The sequence below is a fragment of the Heterocephalus glaber genome, unplaced genomic scaffold, assembly GCF_053883595.1.
Source record: "Heterocephalus glaber isolate CG9 unplaced genomic scaffold, H.glaber_assembly_v1.0 deba00001613, whole genome shotgun sequence".
NCBI classification, from domain to species: Eukaryota; Metazoa; Chordata; class Mammalia; order Rodentia; family Bathyergidae; genus Heterocephalus; species Heterocephalus glaber.
Genome location: NW_028258384.1, coordinates 37,023,349 through 37,043,477, shown reverse-complemented (window position 1 = coordinate 37,043,477; position 20,129 = coordinate 37,023,349). Strand labels below are relative to the sequence as shown.

Here is a 20,129-nt window from a genome sequence, read left to right as displayed (position 1 = left end):
GTTAGTAAACCGGGACTCAAGAGGTAATCTAGAGCATCTTAAAACAAGGAGTATTATAGCAGAAAGAGCACTGGACTCAGAGTTTGGATTCCTGTGTTCTGGTGTCAGTTTCGCTACTTACTAGCTGTGTGAATGTGGGAAGTCACTGCTTCTCTCTAGGCTCCTGTTTCCTCATCTGTAAAATTTATCTCTTGAGTCCCTCATAGCTCTGACAATGGTGTGTCACCTATTTCTTGATGTTAACTTTTCTCTACCTCAATTTTCTTTCAGATACCGTAGTGAAAAGATGACCCTGAGTTATGCTGAATACCTTGCTCATCGCCAACATCATCATTTTCAAAATGGCATTGGGCATCCCCTTCCGCCATACAACCATTATTCCTGACACTGAGCTGCACAACCAGTCACTGGGCCTCTCTGCAGACTTCTTCCCAGGAGACTCTACACCTTCTTGGTCTAGCTATCTCTTTTACTGTACTATTTTATGATGATAGTTTCCGTTGCCATGGTGAAGCTTTGACATCGTCACTTAGCATCATGGTAACGGGTAGGAAAATGGCATTTGTTAAGAAGATTGTTTTATTATTTTAGATCATTGAGGGATTTTTGCAGCATATATAACATTTTGGGTTTTCTTTCCTTACAATATTAGTATTTAGCTTTGCTGTCTCAGTCAAGTTTATGTCTTTCTGTCCTTGCCCTCCTTCCTTTTTATTTCCTTTTCCCTCCCTTCCTTCCTTCTTTAAACTGTGGATGGAAGAAAGTGTGAAGATTTTTAAAGATTTGTTTTAGGAGTCTTTAGTTTTCCTCAATAAGGTAGTTATTTTTTGATAGCTAAGTATGAGAGTAATTCATATCAAATTCAGGTATTTGTATATTACCTGTTAATTTTCCCACAATTCATTTTGCTATGACAGCTTAGAATTTGAGTCTTCAGTCCTGAAGAATATGTATTCCCCATGGTTAAACTATTAACTTTAGTTGTAGTAGCAAAAATTCGAAGGTCCATGGTAGGGCTTGTCACAGAGAATGAGAAACCATTTATGCCTACTGTACTGGTATCACAGATAGATGAGACTGCCTCAACACTTTATAGAACCAATTTACAAACTAAAACACTGTTTGAACAAAGTATAAACTGCCTTATAAATAGGCCACAGAAATCATTTTGAAAAGCGGCAAATATTAGAAAGAGCAGATGCAGAATTTAGTGCCTTTGAGAAGAGTATAATTAAGTAGAATTAAGAGGGGTTAGAGGAAAGGCAATTTAGAGAAATATTCTTCTAAAATTTTATTGTTTCAATGTGTGAAACAATAGATTAGACAAATTCCCTACTCTGAAGTATTTTTTTAGCTGAAAAAATTTATTTTGAGCAAATAACCAAAAAGACATTTGCCTATATTAATTTAAATTTGTTACCTTTAGGTTTCAATAAGTCATGATTGGCCAGAGACAATTTTAGCTACCATCTAAAGATATAGGAAAGATAATCTAGTAAAACAAAAGTTGATCTATGCCATGATTTCAGATATATTTATCTGTCTTGGAACAATACTAGAATTTCAGAGATATTATGAAATAACTTGAATCTCTTTCTGCACTACATACTTTTAATAGAAACATGTTTACTATGTTGATAAGATGTTATGTTAAACCTGTAAAGATGGAGTTGGCATTCAGATAGGCTCTAGTCACAGCCTAGCTCATTTGCAGGGCGATTCTTCCCAAGATGCAAAAGAGAACTTACTGATTACCAATAGAAGGTCCATACGTATATCCCCAGGAAAAATCACAGATGTTTCTGGAGATAGGTGACCTTCATTTGATGGTAGTATATATATAGACATAGATAGATAGATAGATAGATAGATAGATAGATAGATAGATAGATAGATAGATAGATAGATTTGGGGAAAATATATAATTTTTTTCAAACAGGGAATCAGTATATCAAATGATGAATAAAAGTATGCTGCAGAATATATATTCTAAATTATAAGATGTCACTGAATATCAAAATGATATAGCAAATGCATATAGTTGCTGTGACAGGTGACAGACTGCTAGTTCACAATTCAAAAGTCCTTTTCTAGTTTGTAAGATACTGGCTGAATTCCTTCTGCTTGCTACTGGGGCAAAGCATACTGCTTTAGTTTTTGACACGCGTTCTTAGAAGTTTGTTGATGTTCCTTCATCCACCGCATCCATTGTTGAAATAACCATTTTCAGTTGTAATGCCTTAACTAAGAAGCCAATTGTTAGCCTGAAATGCGATCTTGGTAGCCAATTTCATTGAACCCAGAGATAAGTCAGAAAAAGCTGGTGAGCTTTAGAAAGGGATTTAAAATCCTGTCATTTCTACTTGGGAGCATTTTGGAGTAGATTAGTTTTTCAGTATAAAAACAAGTGGCTACCTTATAGAGACTTTTTCTTGCCCTTATAGGGAAACTGAGCACAAGTTGAATGATATTGTCTGCTGCTGCTGCTGCAAAAAAAGAGATAAATGAAACAAACTGAAGAGACAAAATAGACCAATATTGTTGTGAAATCCATCTTATCTATCATCTCATCAGTCCAACAGGCTCCTTGTCCTGGATGAGCTTATGGTTAGAAGTTTTTTTTAAAGAAAAGATCTATTACATACACATATGTGTGCATGTATACATTTACTTACACATACATGCATACATATGTGTGTATATATTTAACGGTGCTATTCAATCTTGAGCAGGTCACGTGACTGGTCATGCGGACTCTAAAATCATATCAGATTTTTTAAATCCTTGATATATGCAGATGTTATACAGATTTTCTTACCGGTGTAATAATGTTATACTGAAGAAATAACCATCCTGCAGGCTTCAAAGGACGAGGTCAGCAATATTTCCCACCATGGCTAGGGGGAAAAGGATAGTTTTGTGTCCTTTTGTATTTAAACTGATGCACAGTGCATTTTTGTCTCTAAGTAGCTGTTGACTAAAAGACTTTGTAGTGTAAAGGGTGTTAAACAAACTGCAATGGTGTGCTTCAAACAAATGCTAGACCCTTTTAACTTTGTCTTATATTACAAAATTGTTAAATATGTGGTTTGAATTAACTTTGAACATGTTGAAATATGTAGCATGTGTCTTTAACTCAGATGAAGATTCTAATTGGACAGGTTGTGTTCTAGCCAGTTGTGGTTTATTTATTCAGAAAAACAAATGTGAATTGCACTCTTATCACCAGAATATTGTACAAGTTCAGTGATCTTTAAACAGCTCAGAAGTAATACTTGAACTTCATTGGAGTAGCACAGAGTTTACATCACCCCTTTTAAATGTTAATTAGTTCCATATAAGTTTTCTGTTTTCAAATGCAATTGGGTATTTTTCCTCTTGGAAAACAGCATGTGTTTTACTGTGGTGTATGTAGCAAAAAGCTTCCATTTCTGGAAGGGTTTTCTTGTTCTTAAACAAGGTCAGCCAGGTACCAGATTCTGAAAGAACAATTGTTCCCCCACCCCTTAAGTGGCCTTCTGACTGCACAAGACTGTGCTACTACTTTTTGTAGTCTCCCCTATCATGAGAGGTTTTTGAAATTGATGGAGGAAGTGCAAGGCTTGCTTCCCCTCTCCCCCCACTTAAAGCAGTTTCAAGATTTTCAGTCCAGTGCATACAGTCCTAATGCCCAGCACACCGGAAGTTTGTATACTGGCCTCTTTTATTGTCTTCAAATGTACAGGAAATTAAAAACTGTCATCTGGAATAGATTCCATCTCTTACGTGTGTTAGTTCAAACCAAAGAAGCCCCCAGCCGTGCCCACATGCTGCTTCAAAAGCCTGCCTTCCAGTCCTTACAAAAACCTTGCAGGATTAAATGTGTTAACATTTTTATTTTTGTACAGTTTCTAAGTGATTTTTGCTAGTGATGTTAAACTGAATTAAGTTTATTTGAGGAGTGTGAGCACCTCCTCCATTTAAATAAACTGGTGACTTTCCTTTTATTTTTAAAAGCAGAAACCTATTGTGTGCCTCTCGATTTAAGGGTTTCTGATTACATTATTCTTAAGACCAGCATTGATCCTTTATATACAAAGATATGTTTTTCTTTGTTTTTTTATTACTGTTTCAAAAGAAAATGAACTTTTTATTTTGCTCTGGACCCAGTAACTGCGCTGGTACATAGACGCACTGAGAAAATAAACTTTTGTAACCACCTTTGACTGCTTTTGTATATCAAAGTTGATTACTTTTGAAATATTTGGATCTAGTTTCTAAGTTATTTTAGTGTTTTATATGTTCCCCAAAATTACTTTGAATCGGTCACCAGCATAATGAGTTCTTGGTGATGCAATGGTGAGACTTGTAATGAGCAAAAAGCTACCTGGAGTAGCTCTTCTTTTCCTTCTTTCTTAGTAACCTGTTTTTTGATTACAGTAAGAATCACAGATTACCTGAAATCCCTTCCAGTATAACTAGGTCCTCCTTCCTTAAACATTTAATTGCTTAATAGTTTAAAGAAACTATTGAAAATGGGCATTTTATATGATATGTATGGCTTTAAAATATTAAAAATGAGAAAAAAGAAAAATATGAGAAGGTTTATGTTGGTCTGTATGGTATGACTGTGGAAAGATATTGTAGTAGTTTTGACACTATTGTTATTACCTTTTAAAATCATTTACCCAATAAAATGTTAATACTGAGCTATCATTTGTTTATTATATCAGTCTCATCACAGGCTCTTGTTCTCATTGGTACTTCTTACAAAAAGGTTAACAGCTGATGACTCTGAAAATAATTAAGGAACTGATACTGATTTAGTTCCAAATAGCAGTTGGGAAAGCTTACCTGCCCACAGCTGCTCCCTGCCATATTTTTTGCAGATGCCATCTTTTAGTCTGAATCCTAGCTTGGTAATGTACATTAACCTGGGCACAAAAGAGGCAAGCTTAAAATTTGAATTCCAGTGAAAGTTTAGCTGTGTTTAAGCCTGTTCCAGATAGCTTCCAAATCAGTCAGTAGTCACTGGGTGTTTGTGAGTTGGTGATGGACAATAGCAGTGCTACCCAGGGAAATCACCTGATGAAGTAGGAGCCCTTTCTTCTGCCATCGAGGAAGGCTTGGCCATTTTCTCAGTACAGGACATAACTCTGAAAATGTCCAAGATGTGGCCACCCAGAACACACACATACTTACACTAACACTAGTTGTACACTATACGCTTAAAACTTGGTACCAGTTACTTTTCCCATTCCAGGTTGCTACCTTTGAGTCAAGTTTGGGGAAAACGCTTGAGTGTGGGGTAAGGCAACTAGTGTTACTGACTTTCAAGGGCCAAATAAGAGACTGCATCAAGAAAGGAAGCTCCTGGAGTGCTACCGCTGCCAACTGCTGCCCTATGTCTTTCCTTATGGAAAGGCTACAGAGGACATTGTTGAAATGCCTCTGGCTCTTTCTAAATCATCTGCTGTCTCACTTTCATCCTGCACATTTTCAGGTTGGTTGCTAATTGTATATATGCAGGACAATTATCTGTTACATTGGCCCAAAGCCCTGGTGCCACGTGAATTTTATGACACGTGCTTATGCCAATTATGGTGACTTAAAACAGCCATCTTAGATCCTAAAAGACTATTGTGGTTTCAAATAGTGGTCTGCTAAATCAGCCATCTGCTCAGGGTTTACTCATTTTCATCATTTGTGTTTAATGAGACATAAGATTTTTTAATGATTTGGACAATATTAATAGCTTCAGGTGGAATGAAATAACGAGCCCACGACATTTTTTTTTATAGCATTAGTGGTTAACTCAGTGGTCTGCACAGACTTCAACTTCACTTATTGTACTCCACCTACCTAAATTCTTTCCAGAGTTTCAGCATTTCCTCTTTAGATTTCTTGTCCCATTGGACACCTTTTAAATAGGTCTACTGCTTTAGAGGGCAAGCAGAGCTGTGTGGGATGAGGCACTTCCTCTCTGTTGATGGGAAATAATTGTCATTTCCACAGGACTCTATCAGTGTGAGCTAGGGGAAAGTGCTGTGGGGAAATTACACCTGGTTCAGAGCTGCCAACCAGGAGAGCCAGTAAATACCCACTCAGAATGGTTCCTCCCACTTTCTGCAGCATTGACTGCATGAGCTGAGTGAGTCAAGTGTGCATTTGGGTTGGTTAAATTCTGGGCTTCTTTTCTGTTTACTCAGGCTTTTATCTGCAAAAGGAAAAGCTGAATGGGAGAATAAAAATGAGGCAAGCTTTGTTTTTTTAGCTATTGCAATAAAAGGCCTTCCTTGATACCTATGGCCCCATGGCACAACCTTGTGTACCAGATACTATGCCTGATGGAAGAATCTTTCAAGAAATGGGGAGAATTGCGTTAGGTCCCAAGTACTGTTCAGAAGCCAGTCTACTTCCTCATCCCAAAAACCTGATTACAACCTTGTTTTAAAAAACGTGACCCTTTAGGGCCAGAGGGTATAGCTCAGTGTTAGAGCACTTGCCTAACATGAAAGGCCCTGGGTTGCATCTTCAGCACTTCCCAAAAAAATTATACTTTAATGTGCAATAGTCACCCCTTATCTATAAGGGGTACAGTCCAACACCCCCAGTGGATGCCTGAAACCACAGAGTACCAAACCCTATAATATACTATGTTTTCGCTGTGTACACCTATTGATACAGTTGAGTTTATAAATTAGTCACAGTAAAAGATTAACAGCAACAATAATAACATAGGACAGAGCCTCGCAGTCGCCACCGCCCACGAGACCAAGTGCTGACCTCCTTTGCGGAGGAACCTGTAACGTGGTGGGACCCGCTCAGGAAAAACATAAACAAGAATTGGAGGACATGAGGAAAATGGGCCACGAAGCACTTGGTATCATTGTGGATGAATATAAGGCACTACTGCAGTCTTCATTGAAGCAACAAGTAGCTATTGAAAAACAGTACATCTCTGCAATTGAGAAACAAGCACACAAGTGTGAAGAGCTGCTAAATGCTCAGCATCAGAGGCTCCTTGAAATGCTAGAGAGAAGGAAATGTTAAAAGAAAAAATAAATGAAGCCTTGAATCAACAATCTCAAGAACAGAAGGAAATATTGACTAACATAGGACAAATGTAACAATGTTATTAAAATGGTTAAAATGAGTTACATAAATACACTAATACTGTGACAATCAGTCTGATAACTGAAATGGATACTAAGTGACTAAAAGGTGGGTAGCATACATGAGGTGTGATCTAAAAATATGGTGAATTTTTTAAAAAATGAATTATAGTAAAAGACACTGCTATTAATCACCCTCAAAATACTCTCCCTTGCTTCAAACACATTTATCCCATATATTTTGATCACCCCATCCATGTACACTGTGGCTATGCTGGACAAAGGGATGATTCACATCCCAAGTGGGAGATGGTGTGAGATTGCATCATGCTACTCATAACAGTGTGACATTTAAAACTTACGAACTGCTTATTTCTGGAATTTTCTATATTTGGTTGACCGCAGGTGACTGAATCCACAGAAAGTGAAGCCGTAGGTAAGATGGACACTGCTACATAATGTTCAGAGGGTAGTGACTATGTATCTCAAGTCCTTTAAATGGACCCAGTCGGAGAGCAAGTGGGGGGCATATGCTTTATATAAATAATCACTGACAGGCACTTGTAGATTTCCATCACTGCAGATGATTACTTAGCTTGACAGTGATAAGATGCAGAGTGTGCTAAGTCTAGAGCATGTAGTTAGTGACTGCATTGTATGCCTCTGTGCTCGACAGCTACAACAGCATCCTTAAGCTTGTGCTCCCATCTAATAGGACACCTTCAGTTCACAAGGACAGGCAATTTGTTCACCCACGAGTCTCCCTCCATGGTTGGAATAAGCAGCTTTGTTTTTCAATCAAAATCTTAGCTGGTACCTCATTATGTTAAAAGTATGAGGTTTTGAGATTTAAAGTGGTATTCCATGGCTGTAAGGTACAAATGCATACCAGTTGCTTACAATGTTAAAGAGAACAAGGCTGTTTTAATGACATAAAAATTTGTAATTGGGGTGATGATGGATGTGGAGTTACAGTCTGAAGACTCCCATTTATTTTTGTATTTTGATTTGGCTATATAACAGCAAGAAAGTCCCAGTTTGTACAGAGAAGATCGTGTATCTTATTTGTATAATTTTATGAAAATGGGTACATACAGGCCTAAAAGTTTTTAAAATCCAGTGTAGTCATAAGCTTCTGAACCAATGAGTCAAAGCTTTTAAAAAGTTCAGGTAGAAAGAAGCATCATTCAGAAGTTTCAACAAAAATGAATCAACTTCCAGGTTCCTCTTAACCTGTTGGTGGTCTTTGCTTGACATTTTGGATGTAACACATTAGGTGTCTGCTAAGTATTTTCTTCAGTTTTTATTACAGTTTTAAAATATTACATATGTAAACAAACACACATGTGCTTTTTGGATGTCGTGTTTGTGGAAACTGGGAACAGTTCGAACAGAAACCCAGGATCTCACAGGACTATCTGAAAACCATTGCTGGAGCCCCACCATTCCCAGTTATTTTGAGAGCTTTGGGAAGCTGTTATTTGACCTTTGCGCGGGGGCGCTTTTCCTTCCAAATATTGAACGCGATGTGATCTATCAATATTTATTGAGTGCTTGTCTCCCCAGAGACACAGCATTGGTTTCAGAATGAATTAGTATAATTTTGTAAGACAAATTAACAGTACACTCTGAGCTAAAAAGTTGGGAGGTGCATACAAGAAGTTTGATCTAGTTGGAAAAAGTCCTTCTGACCAGGCTCCAGACAACAGTGGGCTGACTAAATGGCGTCCACTTCAGAGTAGCATTAAAGCATACTTGTAGCTGCCCATTTGGAAATGGCATTTGTCAGTGCCACAAACATGTCAGTGCCACAAACCACCCTATATTTGACCCAATCATGATTTGTAAGTAGAAAACGAGATGGTTACTGTTTGCATGTTGTGGCTGTCTTGCTCCCTAGCAGGAATGTGCAAGGTAGCTGGGAGACAAGTTATGTGAGCGTATAAAAAGTAGGTTTATGGATATATAAAATGGCATTTGGTGACTAAAAGCTGTGCTCCATACTGCAAAGCTGCCATCTGAGAGATGAGGCCCATCCCATGAGCAGGACAGAGGTAAGAAGAGACAGAGACTAGGCCAATTGCTTTAAGAAGCCTTGAGGCCTGAGGAAGAGAACAAAGTTTACAGTAATGCTTAATGGTTGAACAAATACCCCATGAGGGAAAATCCCTTCATGGAGCAGGAGGAAAAGAATGGTAAAGGTAAATGATCAGACCAACCTTCTGCCTTACCTGCTACATGGGAAAGGCAGGAAGACAGTATTAAATCTGGGATGTTGTAAAACAGGAAGCATAACTGGTACACAATAGAATGTTTAAATCACATTGTAACTGACAGGAAGCTGCTGAGAGTTGAGGCCACTTCCTGAACATTAGGCAGATTTGAAACTATAGTTGCTATACTCATGAAACTTGCATTTCCACCTAAGTGATACTTTGGAATGCTCCAAGGTTACCATATGTGCCAGCATATGAAAATGGATTTGTGTAGATCACCATAGACCATAGCGGCTGGCCAGACAGCTGGTTGGGGGCATCATATTCCCCATTCCCACATATACTGGAAGAATAACAAGGTGTCTTGGACTACAAACTGTGGAAAACTCCATCTTTGTGAAGAACAGTGTTAGTGTGAGCAATGCAGAGATATCCCTAAACTTCAAACATCCAAATGAATTCCAGGAACTCTGTGTAAAGACATTGCCACCCTCTGGCACAGGTGTCAGCAATCACCTCTGTTATGGCTGGCTCTAGATGTCCTCCCAAAGCCTCATGCAGTCATAGGCTGGGCTTTTTCAGAGGTGGCTGAATCTAGAGTGTGTGATGCTGGAATTGACTCATGGTGCAATGCTAGGCTCAAGGGCACTAGGATTAAGGGTAGGTGATTACTAAATTAGTCCACTTATTGGTTTGGCACCACCCTAATCCTGGTAGCCTGGATACAATATAAGAGACAGAGGCTTGTCAGGCCCCTTGCTCCCTTGTTGCTTTGCTACCTTCTGCCTGTCTGCCATGCCACCCTGCCTTGGAGCCAGCCGATTATGGACTGAAACATCTACAAACTGTGAGCTAAAATAACCTTTCCTTTCTTAATTTTGGGTGTTGGGTAATTTGTCTTAGCAACAAGAGAAAAGTAACTAAAACAACCCCTTTCCCAGAGTTGTGGCAGGGGCAGAAGTAGGTGACAGGACCTGTGTACGTGAAGCCATGTCATTTGGTGATTTGGTTTGTGTTCATTGTGCCGTGCACATCTAATCATCCATGGTAGTCATGAATGGTTGTAAAAGTGAAACATGGGGATTGTCTGGTTGTTCAAATTGGATGGGATTTTTCCTGTGGAGTAGATAGGTCTAGTAGGTCCCTTCATCTCCCATTTGGGTTTCTATCACTCCAGGACAATTTGCAGCCTTGAAGAAGGCCAAACAGACATGGCTAAAAACCCTAGGCTGGCAAAGTGCAGGCAACATCCTTTGCTCTAGAGTGTACAGGACACTTCAAAGTGAAAATGAAACTCCATTATTTTCAACCCCAATTTTTGGAGATTTTCTTTTATTGAGATGAAATTGATGCAACAATCACTTTAAAGAATACGATTCCAGTAATATTTAGTGTATTTGCAATGTTGTACAACCACCAACTTTTATTTCAAAAGTTTATCACTTCATAGGAGCCAGGGTTGTAGCTCGGTGGTGCTACACCTGCCTGGCAAGCACAAGGCCCTGAGTTCGATTCCTGGTACCCCCCACCCTAAAAAGAAAAAAGAGAGAGAGAGGGAGAGGGAGGGAGAGGGAGAGGGAGAGGGAGAGGGAGAGGGAGAGGGAGAGGGAGAGAGAGAGAGAGAGAGAGAGAGAGAGAGAGAGAGAGAGAGAGAGAGAGAGAGAGAGAGAAGTTTATCACTTCATAAAAATACCTGAAACCCAGTTAGAGATGCCACTCCCCAGTCCCCACCCCAACTCCTAAGTAACCTCTAATCTGTCTGTGAACATGCCTAGTCTGGATAAATATTAAATGGAGCCATAGAATATGTGACCTTTTGTGTGTGGCTTCTTTTATTTAGTATAATCTCAAGGTTCATCTAAACTGTAGTTTAAGTATTATGTTCCTTTTTATAGCTGAGTAACATTTCATTGCATCATATAACAATGTGTTTATCTATCATAATGGATATTCAGTTTCTTTCGGTGTACAGGTTTCTGTGTAGACATACTCCTTTTCTTTTGTATATATACTTAGGAGTGGAATATCGGGTCATATGGTTATTTGGGTATATACTTATGAGCTGAATTACTTGATCATATGGATATTCTATGTTTTAACTTTTTGAGGACCCACTAAACTTTTTCCAAAGTGGCTTCAATCATTTTATATCCCCACCAGCAATTTACGTGAGTTCCTATTTCTCATCTTCACCAATATTTCCTTTTTTAAAAAAATAAACTCATCTTAATGGATGTGAAGTGGTTTTGATAAAATGTCCCCAAAGGTCTGTGTGTTAAGACTTGGTCCCCAGCCTGTGGTGCTACTGGGAGATTGTGGAATCTTTAAGAGGTGGGTCCTAGTGGGAATGTCTGGTCACTTGGATGCTCTTGAAGGGGATACTGGAACCCCAGCCCCTTTCCTGTCTTTGCTTCCTAGCTGCTATGAGGTAAGCAGTTATTTTCTACCATTTACTCCCACCATAATGTACTGACTCAGCACATGTCCAAAAGCAACATATCAACTGACCATGGATGAAAACCTCCAAAACTATGAGGCAAAATAAACATTTCCACTTGATAAATTAATTATCCAAAGTATTTGTTACAATAACAGAAAGCTGATTAACACACACATGTTACAGTTTTAATTTCCTTAATATCTAGGGATGTTGAATACTTTTTAATGTCCTTATTGTCTACTTGTCTATCTTCTTTGGAAAAGAAAGCCACTATTCATGGACTTTGCCTAGTTTTTAATTTGATTGCTTTTTTGCTGTTGAGTTGTAAGAGTTTTTCATATATTCAGAATATTAAACCATTATACATGAGTTGCAATATTTTCTCCCATTCTGTAGCTTGTCTTTTTTGTGTTGACAATACCCTTCTATAGACAAAAGTTCTTTTTTCATGAAGTACAATTTATCTGTTTTTTATATTGTTGCTTGTCCTTTAGCCATTTTAGCCATTGAATCTAAGAATCCACTGCCAGATCTGAGATCATGAAAATTTACCTCTGTTTTCTTCTAATAGTTTTGTAGTTTTAGCCATTGTATTAGGTCTGTGAAATATTCAGAGGTAATTTGTGTATGAACCATGATGCAGGGGTTCAACTTCATTCTTTTGCATGTGATTATACAGTGGTCCCAACACAATTCTTTCCCCCATTGAATGGTCTTGGCACCCTTGCTGAAAAAAATCAATGGATCATAAAAATTTGGGTTTATTTCTGGATTCTCTATTGTATTCCATTGGTCTATATATCTGATCCTGTGCCAGTACCTCGATTATTGTTGGTTTGTAGTAAGTTTCAAAACGAAGAGGTACGAGTCTGGCTATTCAAGACCCTTGAGCTTACTTATGAAGTGGAGGATTAGCTTTTTCATCATGGGAAAAAAAAACCAGTGGAATTTTGATAAGGATTGCACTGAATCTGTAGATAGCTTTGTAGATGACTGCTACCTTAATGGTACTTTTCAATTAATGAACAAAGGATAACTTTCCCTTTAGATTTTTAATTTCTTTCAGCATATTTTGTAGTTTTCAGTGTATAAGCTATTGACCTCCTTAATTAAATGTACTCCTAGCTATTTTATTCTTTGGGATATTATTGTAAATGTGATTGTTTTCTTCATTTTCAAATTGTTCATTACTGGCATACAGAAACACAACCGCTTCTTTTGTGTTGATCTTATATATCCTTTAATTATTTTATTGAATTCATTTATTGACTTTAGTAGTTGTGTGCATATATATTTATTGGGAATATATACAGTGGTACCTCGGTTTACAAACTTAATTTGTTTTATGATTTTGGGGAAGATAGCTGTGTTTGTGTGGGGAAGATGGCCGTGCTCATGTTTGTCACCTAATGAGGAGTTTGCAAAGGGAAGCAAAATTTTGCCGAGCGCTTTTGTGAACTGAATTGTTTGCTATTGGGTGTGTTTGTGAAGTGAAGCATTACTGTATATTCACATATATTCATGTGTATACAAATAGATGTGGTTTTCTTCTTTTCTAATTTAGATGCCTGTTCTTTCTCTTGCTTAACTGCTCTTGCTAGGATTTTCCAATACAATACTGAACAGAAGAGGTGAATGTGAACATTCTGGTTTTGCTCCTAAACTTAGGAGCAAAACTTTCAGTCTTTCACTATTGGTATATGTTAGCTGTGTGTTTTTCATAAATACCCTTTATCATGATAAGGACTTTGCCTTCTATTCATAATTTGCTTTAATTATTTTAAATTATGAATGAGTGCTGACTCTTGTCAAATGCTTTTTCTACATCTGTCAAGATGATCATGTTTTCTCCTTGTTCTGTTAATGTGGTGCAGTGCATTGGTTTATTCACGTATATCAAACCACCAATGAATTTCCAGGATAAGTCCCACTTGGTCATGGTAGATATAGTTCTTTTAATATACTATAGGATTTGGTTTTCTAGTATTTTGTTGAGGACTTTTATATTTACATTCATAAAAGCGATACTGGTTTGTGGGGGTTTTTTTTTCCTCCTTGTGGTGTCTTTGGCCTTAGTTTTACAGTAGTGCTGGCCCCACAGAATGTGTCAGAAGTGTTCCCTCTATTTTTAAAAAGTATTTGAGAGTATCTGTGCTAATTTTTCCTTAAATGTTTAATAGAATTCACTGTTGAAACCATTTGGTCCCGGGCTTTTTCAGTTGAAAGTTTTTTTTTTAATTAAAGGTTTTTGATTACTGATTCAATCTCCTTACTTGTTGTAGGTCTGTTCAGCTTTTCTGTTTCTTCTTGAGTCAGCTTTTGTAATTTTTGTGTTTCTAGGAATTCAAGATTATCTAATTTGTTGGCATATAATGTTTTATAGTATTCTTTTACTCCTTTTAATTTTTGTATGGTTGGTGTAAAGTCTCTGCTTTCATTTCTGATTTTACTTATGTCTTTTTTTTCTTAATCATTCTAATTAAAAATTTGTCAATTTTGTTTATCTTTTCAAAGAACCAAATACAGTGGCACCTTGGCTTAAAAACTCAATTCTCTCCACGAATCTGGCCGCAAACTGAACTGGACAAGAACGAAATGAAATTTCTCCATAAGATCAACATTGAACCTAACCATTGAATTTGATTTGCTTCTCATCCAACTCAGTTTGCAACTAGAATTGTGGAAAGAATCTAGTTCATGAACTGAGGTAACACTGTATTGGTTGCATTGATTCTGCTTCCCTACTGTCTATTTAATCCATCTCTGCTGTAATCTTTATTTTTTCCTTTCCTCTACCAGAATGTAGTTTGCTTTTTTTTCCTTACCCCTTAGGTGTAAATTTAGGGTATTGATTTCAGATCATTCTTCTTTTTTAATGTAGACGTTTCAAGTTTTAAACTTCCCTCTGACTACTGCTTTCACATCATCCTATACATTTTGGTATGTTGTATTTTTATTTTCATTCATCTTAAAGCATTTTCTAATTCTCCTACTGATTTCTTCTTTGAGCCATTGTTACTTGTTTTTATTTTTGGCATTACTGAATCACTGATTCTTTTAAAACCTATTCATGACTTTAGTCTAAAGCGAGTAACTATAAGCAGCATATTAGTTGGATTATGTTTTTTTAATCTATTCTGCCAATATCTTGTCTTTAATTAATGAGTTTAATTGACTCATATTTAAAGGGACTACTAATAATTAAGGACTTACTTGTGTCTTTGTGCCATTTGTTTTCTATATCTTAGATCTTTTTTGTTTCTCAATTCCTCCAATACGGCCTTGTTCTTGGTTTGATGTACTTTTTGTAGTACACTTTTTTTATTCCTTTGACATTTTCTCTTTTCTATATTTTTAGTTATTTTCTTAGTGATTATCATGAAGAATACAGTTAACAACCTACATTTATAACAATCTACTTTAGTCACCCCCTTTTCACCCCTTTCCTCTAAAACAGACTATTTCTTTAGAGCAGTCTTAAGGACCCAGCAAAATTGAACAGAAAATACAGAGTTCCCACATGCCCTCTGTTCCCACATACAATGTCCCCTACTATCAACATTCCACACCAGAGTAATACCTTTGCCCCAACTGGTGAACCTACATTGTCACATTAATACCATTCAAAGCCCATAGTTTACATTAGGGTTTACTCTTGGTATTGTATATTCTATGGATATTGAAAATCCTGTGCTTATTCGACTCATCCCTCCCTTCCCCCAATGCCTGACAACCACTGACCTTGATTATACCTTTTTAATAATTATAAATGCCAACCTTTATTGAATTGCTTACTGTGAGCTCAGAAGCCTGTTAAATGCTTTGACTAGCCTTATGAATTTCTCATTTTACAGAATAAGAATGAGGTTCAAAGAAGTTGTTATTTATCCAAAGCCACCTAGCTACAAAGTGGCAAAGGATTCAAACTAACTTTGTCGGGCTCCAAAGACTGGGCTCTTTACCATTCACTCTTTGTCTTGATGAGAATGATGGTGGTAATGGTAGTGGGAATGGTAGTGGTTATGCCTAACATTTATGGAAACAATGCTTATAGTGTGCTGCCAGGCACTGTGCCAAGGGTCTTATGTACTTTTTCTTTTCAATCCATACAATAGCACTATGAAATAGATACTAATATTATTGCATCTTATAGATGAGCAAAGTGAGCCTCAGAGTTAAACAACAATTTCCCTCAAATGCCAGAATATATTGAATGGAGGCTGACAACTACCACTGAAAGCTTCCTTTTAACAATCCCCCATTTCTCTTGAGGACTGAAGATATAGGACTAGGTATATCCCTAAAAACAGATTTCTTTGTTTGGTTTTTGAAATTCAAAATCCAAGGACCTATTCTTGACATTACTTGGCTCTTTCTTTCACAAAGATACCTGAGGTCTGGCCCGGGGATTTAGCTCAGTGGTTCTGCCACTTGCCTCGCAAGCACAAGGACCTGAGTTCGATCCCCAGTACCAAAAAAAAAAACAAATGGATACCTTAGGTCTGATGGCAGTGCTCTTCCTCGGGCAGGGCAGACCCTGCCCTTGGCTCACCAGCCATAGTTATTGTCTTTCTAGTCAGGGGAGGACAGCCCCCAGGCTTCTGGGTGGTGACCAGGGCTCAGAAATAGCCCCCTAATCGGCCTCATCAGCTTTGAAGGCGGCCACTGCAGGAGGGGGCCAAAGTAGGCCAACACTTTAACCCAGTTATGTGAGGGGAGCTGTAATCCAGGCTGATCATGTCTTACTAAGCTCTCTAGGGGGAAAATGTCCAAAAGCTGCTTCTTGTGTGCAAGCATTTCTGGATCACACTGCAGACACTCCTTTTTCCTTCTGGAAGTGTGGCTTAAAGGTTTCAAGGGCCGAGCTTCATTTGAGTGTCTGCCAGGACTAAATGGGGGCTGGTGGCAGTTTCCAAGTGCAGTGACATACTCTTGCCTCAAGCCACCCTAGGTAAAAGGACTGCATTTTCTTGAAAGACCCACTACCCCTCCTCTACCTAGTTCAAGGAGGAGAGGAAATCATTGTCTTCCTCTGTGTGGGCCAGATAGCAGCTCACATCAAACCACCAGTTTCTAGTCAGGTTAAGCTCTGCCTCTGCTGTCCTCAGAATCCCACCTGCTCACCTCACTTCTGGCAGTGACAAGCCCTAAAAGTTCTCAGGAAAGCAACCTGAGCTGTCTGGCCAGGCTGTGGTTGAATGAAGAAATCAGAGCTGTTGCTGGGGCTCACTTGGCCTGGCTTGTGTGGCTTCCTCCCTGTCATCTGGCACAGTGGGCTTCCTTATGCATATGCACTCTGCACCCTCCCTCTCATGTCCCACAAAGCATCTGATCTAAGAGACAACTCAACAAGTCTATTATTTTATACACTGTTGAAAGAGACAAAAGTTGCTGATTATGTGTAAGTTACATTGCAATTTTGGAGATGTTAAAAAAATGATGTGTCAGAGCCAATGAAATAGAGAAAAAAAATCCTTAAAATGGAGAGATCATCTCTCCTATATAGACACACACACACAAACACACACACACACACACTACAGAACACAATGACACAGGGCACATTATAGCACACTGAGTGCGGTCAAAACTCCAGCTAGCCTCTGTGCTGAGAACCAGCTTGGTAAGCATGCTATCTGGAAATAGGGACTCTTTACACTAGACAGATGTTATGGTTTGTAAAGCCCTCTCACACACAGTTACCTCACTGGGTTCCTCTCCACTGCCCTGTGGGGTAGGCAGGACAAGGCACTTATTTTTACAAATGGAGTTCAGACAGGTTTTGACTTTGCCAAGGTCACTGGGACTGAGGACAAGAAAAGTGGGACAGTAGGTTCTATCTGTAGAATCTCTAAAGGGCTTCTTTGACTTCTACAGGATGGCCACTATTTAAGAGCGGGATGGAGATACAACTAGTGAGGATGTGAATGAGTGGCTTTTAAACCCTTTTCTTGATGAAATTATTTACAAAACCTCAATGTACAAAATATGGTAGGATTGGAGTTGTTCTATGTGAGGCAAAGGGTGGCCTTAGCCACCCACTCGGCCCCCACCCTCTTTCATCCCTAAAGGAGGCCTCTAAGGCACTTTCGCAGAATCACTGAGGTGTTGAGGGACAATCTATAACTGTCTCGAGTAGGGGGCTTCAATTGTATTGGTAATGTCCTTCTTCCTAAGCTAAATTTAGCTATTATTCATACTTTTTGATATGTCTTAAAGGTTTCATTTTAGAAAAAGGCACTGGTGTAGATGGTCGGGCTAAAGAGGTGACTCAGAACTTGGAAGTTTAAAGTAAATAGCAAAATAAAAGTTTCCTTTGAATTATAAATTTGGGCACTGAGATTTTTAAAGCTCCCCAGGTGACTAATATGTAACATAATGTATGGGCCACTTTACCAGAGGTATCTTGTCTTGTACAATGGTATCTGGCATGCTTGAAATGCAAGGGCAGGAATAGGAGTACCTGGGAAAGCCTCTCGGTTCTCAAAGGGCAGAATGTTAGAGAGCCCAGTCTTTCTAAAAATGCAACAGCAAAGAGTGTGGTGCCTCTAGGTATGAGGGAAGGAGGAGCTGAAGGCAGAGCAAAAGCATACTGGTGCCACCTCTACAAGCCCATGGGATGGAGAGTGGAGGGCAGAAGCCAGCAGCAAAACCTGCTGGTGGCTGGGACTGGGTTGTTGGAAAGTAGAAGAGATCAGTGACTCATGTTACCCAGTTAAAATATGTGAAGGAAATGACCTCCCTCATCACTGAGACCTGCCTTATGAGATGCTGAGGGTACAGATGGCTGACATGCAGAAGTTGCAGAACTGAAGTCAAGAAGTCAGCTGTTCAGGGTACTCATTAGCAACTGGAGCAGTCTCTCTGGAGGCCTGGAAGCCTGTGCCCAGCAGCTCAGACATCTGAGGTGTATGATCTCATTGCTGGGTAGAATGCTGACTGTGGATGGGCAGTACAGGTAGCAATAGAGACCTTGACTTTGGATGAGGCCAGCCTTGCCTGTTGCCAAGGTTCACAAACCACATATCCTTTGGATAAACCATTGCATTTGCCAGACTGACATCTGTGTATCACTGTTGCTTCACTGGCCTTGGCAAAACATGAAAAGGAAAACTTCACTGGAGGATCAGAGTAGAACCATTCCAAGCGGCTTCCTACCCCACAGAGGGGCCGGTGGTATATTCCATGGGCTGGCTGGTAGGGGTTTTGCCATAGAAATGCCAATTCTGTGTGCCCAAGGGAAGCAAAGGGATGATCCAGGTAGCAATAAACAGGTTATAGACAAGCAATTGGACACCTTGCTCACCTACACTGGTAATCTGAGGAAGGATCAGGTGGAACACTTGCTCTCATTGCTCTTCCCTTATAATATCACCTCCTTGTTCTGGATAACACTTATACAAATCCCTACAGGGAAGCAGGATGGGATCTTCTCTGAGGAGCTAGAGGTTCCCAGGCAAATAACAGCATCCTGGCTGCAGCCAAAAGAACTCATGGGAAGAGCAATGGCTTATATCACCAAGGGTTCTCTCTCAGGTAACAATGGTATCTCCTACCATTTCTCAGCAATTAGGGATGAGATCCTTGTTCATGGAGTACCTTCTTGGGTGTGGGTGCTGGGGACTGAATAAAGGACTTCACACATGCTAAACATACTGGGGCTACATCTTTAGCTCCTCACCCTAGTACCACCTATGGAATGAATCTTGTGGAGGGGCTGGAGTAAAAGTCAGATCCCACCATTCCCTCAAAGAAGCAAAAGTCTGAGAGGGAGAGACAAGTGAATTACCTAAGCGGAAAGCAACTGGGCCCTGGAATAAGCACTAGATGCTGTAGGAGTAGAGAGGCACTCAGTGCATTCCTGGGAGGCAGGAAGGACTGCACAGAGGGGCTAACACTGGAACGGAGGCCACAGGATAAAGGGGCAGAGTAGGGAGCTGAGCAAACAGTGCAAAGGCAAGGAAGCAGGAAATGGCATGGTGTGACAGTGCAGTGCAATATGGCTGGAGCAAAGGGAATCTATGCATGGTTTTTTTGAGAGTATGAGGACAAGGCGATGAGGCTAAAGATGTTTGCAGGGCCCAAGACCTGAATGTCACACTGAGGAAGCTCTAGGGTCAGGGCCCAAGGTAGTGATCCAGTCAGACTGTATTTGAAGACTGTTTCAGACTGTATTTGAAGACTGTTGCCTGCATGTCGGAAAACAGACTAGAGTGGAGATGGGCTGCAGGGACAGATGTACTAGCCCAGGGGAGGGATGGTGATAGCTTTGGTAGTGGGCCTTGAATGAAAGATGTGGCAAGGCCATAAGACCAACTTTCCTTGCTTTCTCTCCACTCACCACCTCTTTCTGCCCCTGCACTGCCAGCTCTTGTCTGG

General features: G+C 39.4%; 2 protein-coding genes across 3 annotated transcripts in view; one reads left to right on the top strand and one right to left on the bottom strand.

The window, feature by feature from the left end:
* Ammecr1 (AMMECR nuclear protein 1) overlaps positions 1–4,688 on the top strand; it is a 131,214-nt gene extending 126,526 nt beyond the window's left edge. For both annotated transcript variants that reach the window (XM_087196754.1, XM_004861437.4), the window contains one exon: positions 271–4,688. In XM_087196754.1, coding sequence (XP_087052880.1) covers positions 271–385 — 115 coding nt within the window. In that variant the 3' untranslated portion in view covers positions 386–4,688. The remainder of the gene's footprint in view (positions 1–270) is intronic.
* A 5,951-nt stretch (positions 4,689–10,639) lies between these two features.
* Positions 10,640–20,129, bottom strand: part of Tmem164 (transmembrane protein 164) — a 173,241-nt gene continuing 163,751 nt past the window's right edge. The window contains exon 7 of the mRNA XM_087196755.1: positions 10,640–10,840. Coding sequence (XP_087052881.1) covers positions 10,739–10,840 — 102 coding nt within the window. The 3' untranslated portion in view covers positions 10,640–10,738. The remainder of the gene's footprint in view (positions 10,841–20,129) is intronic.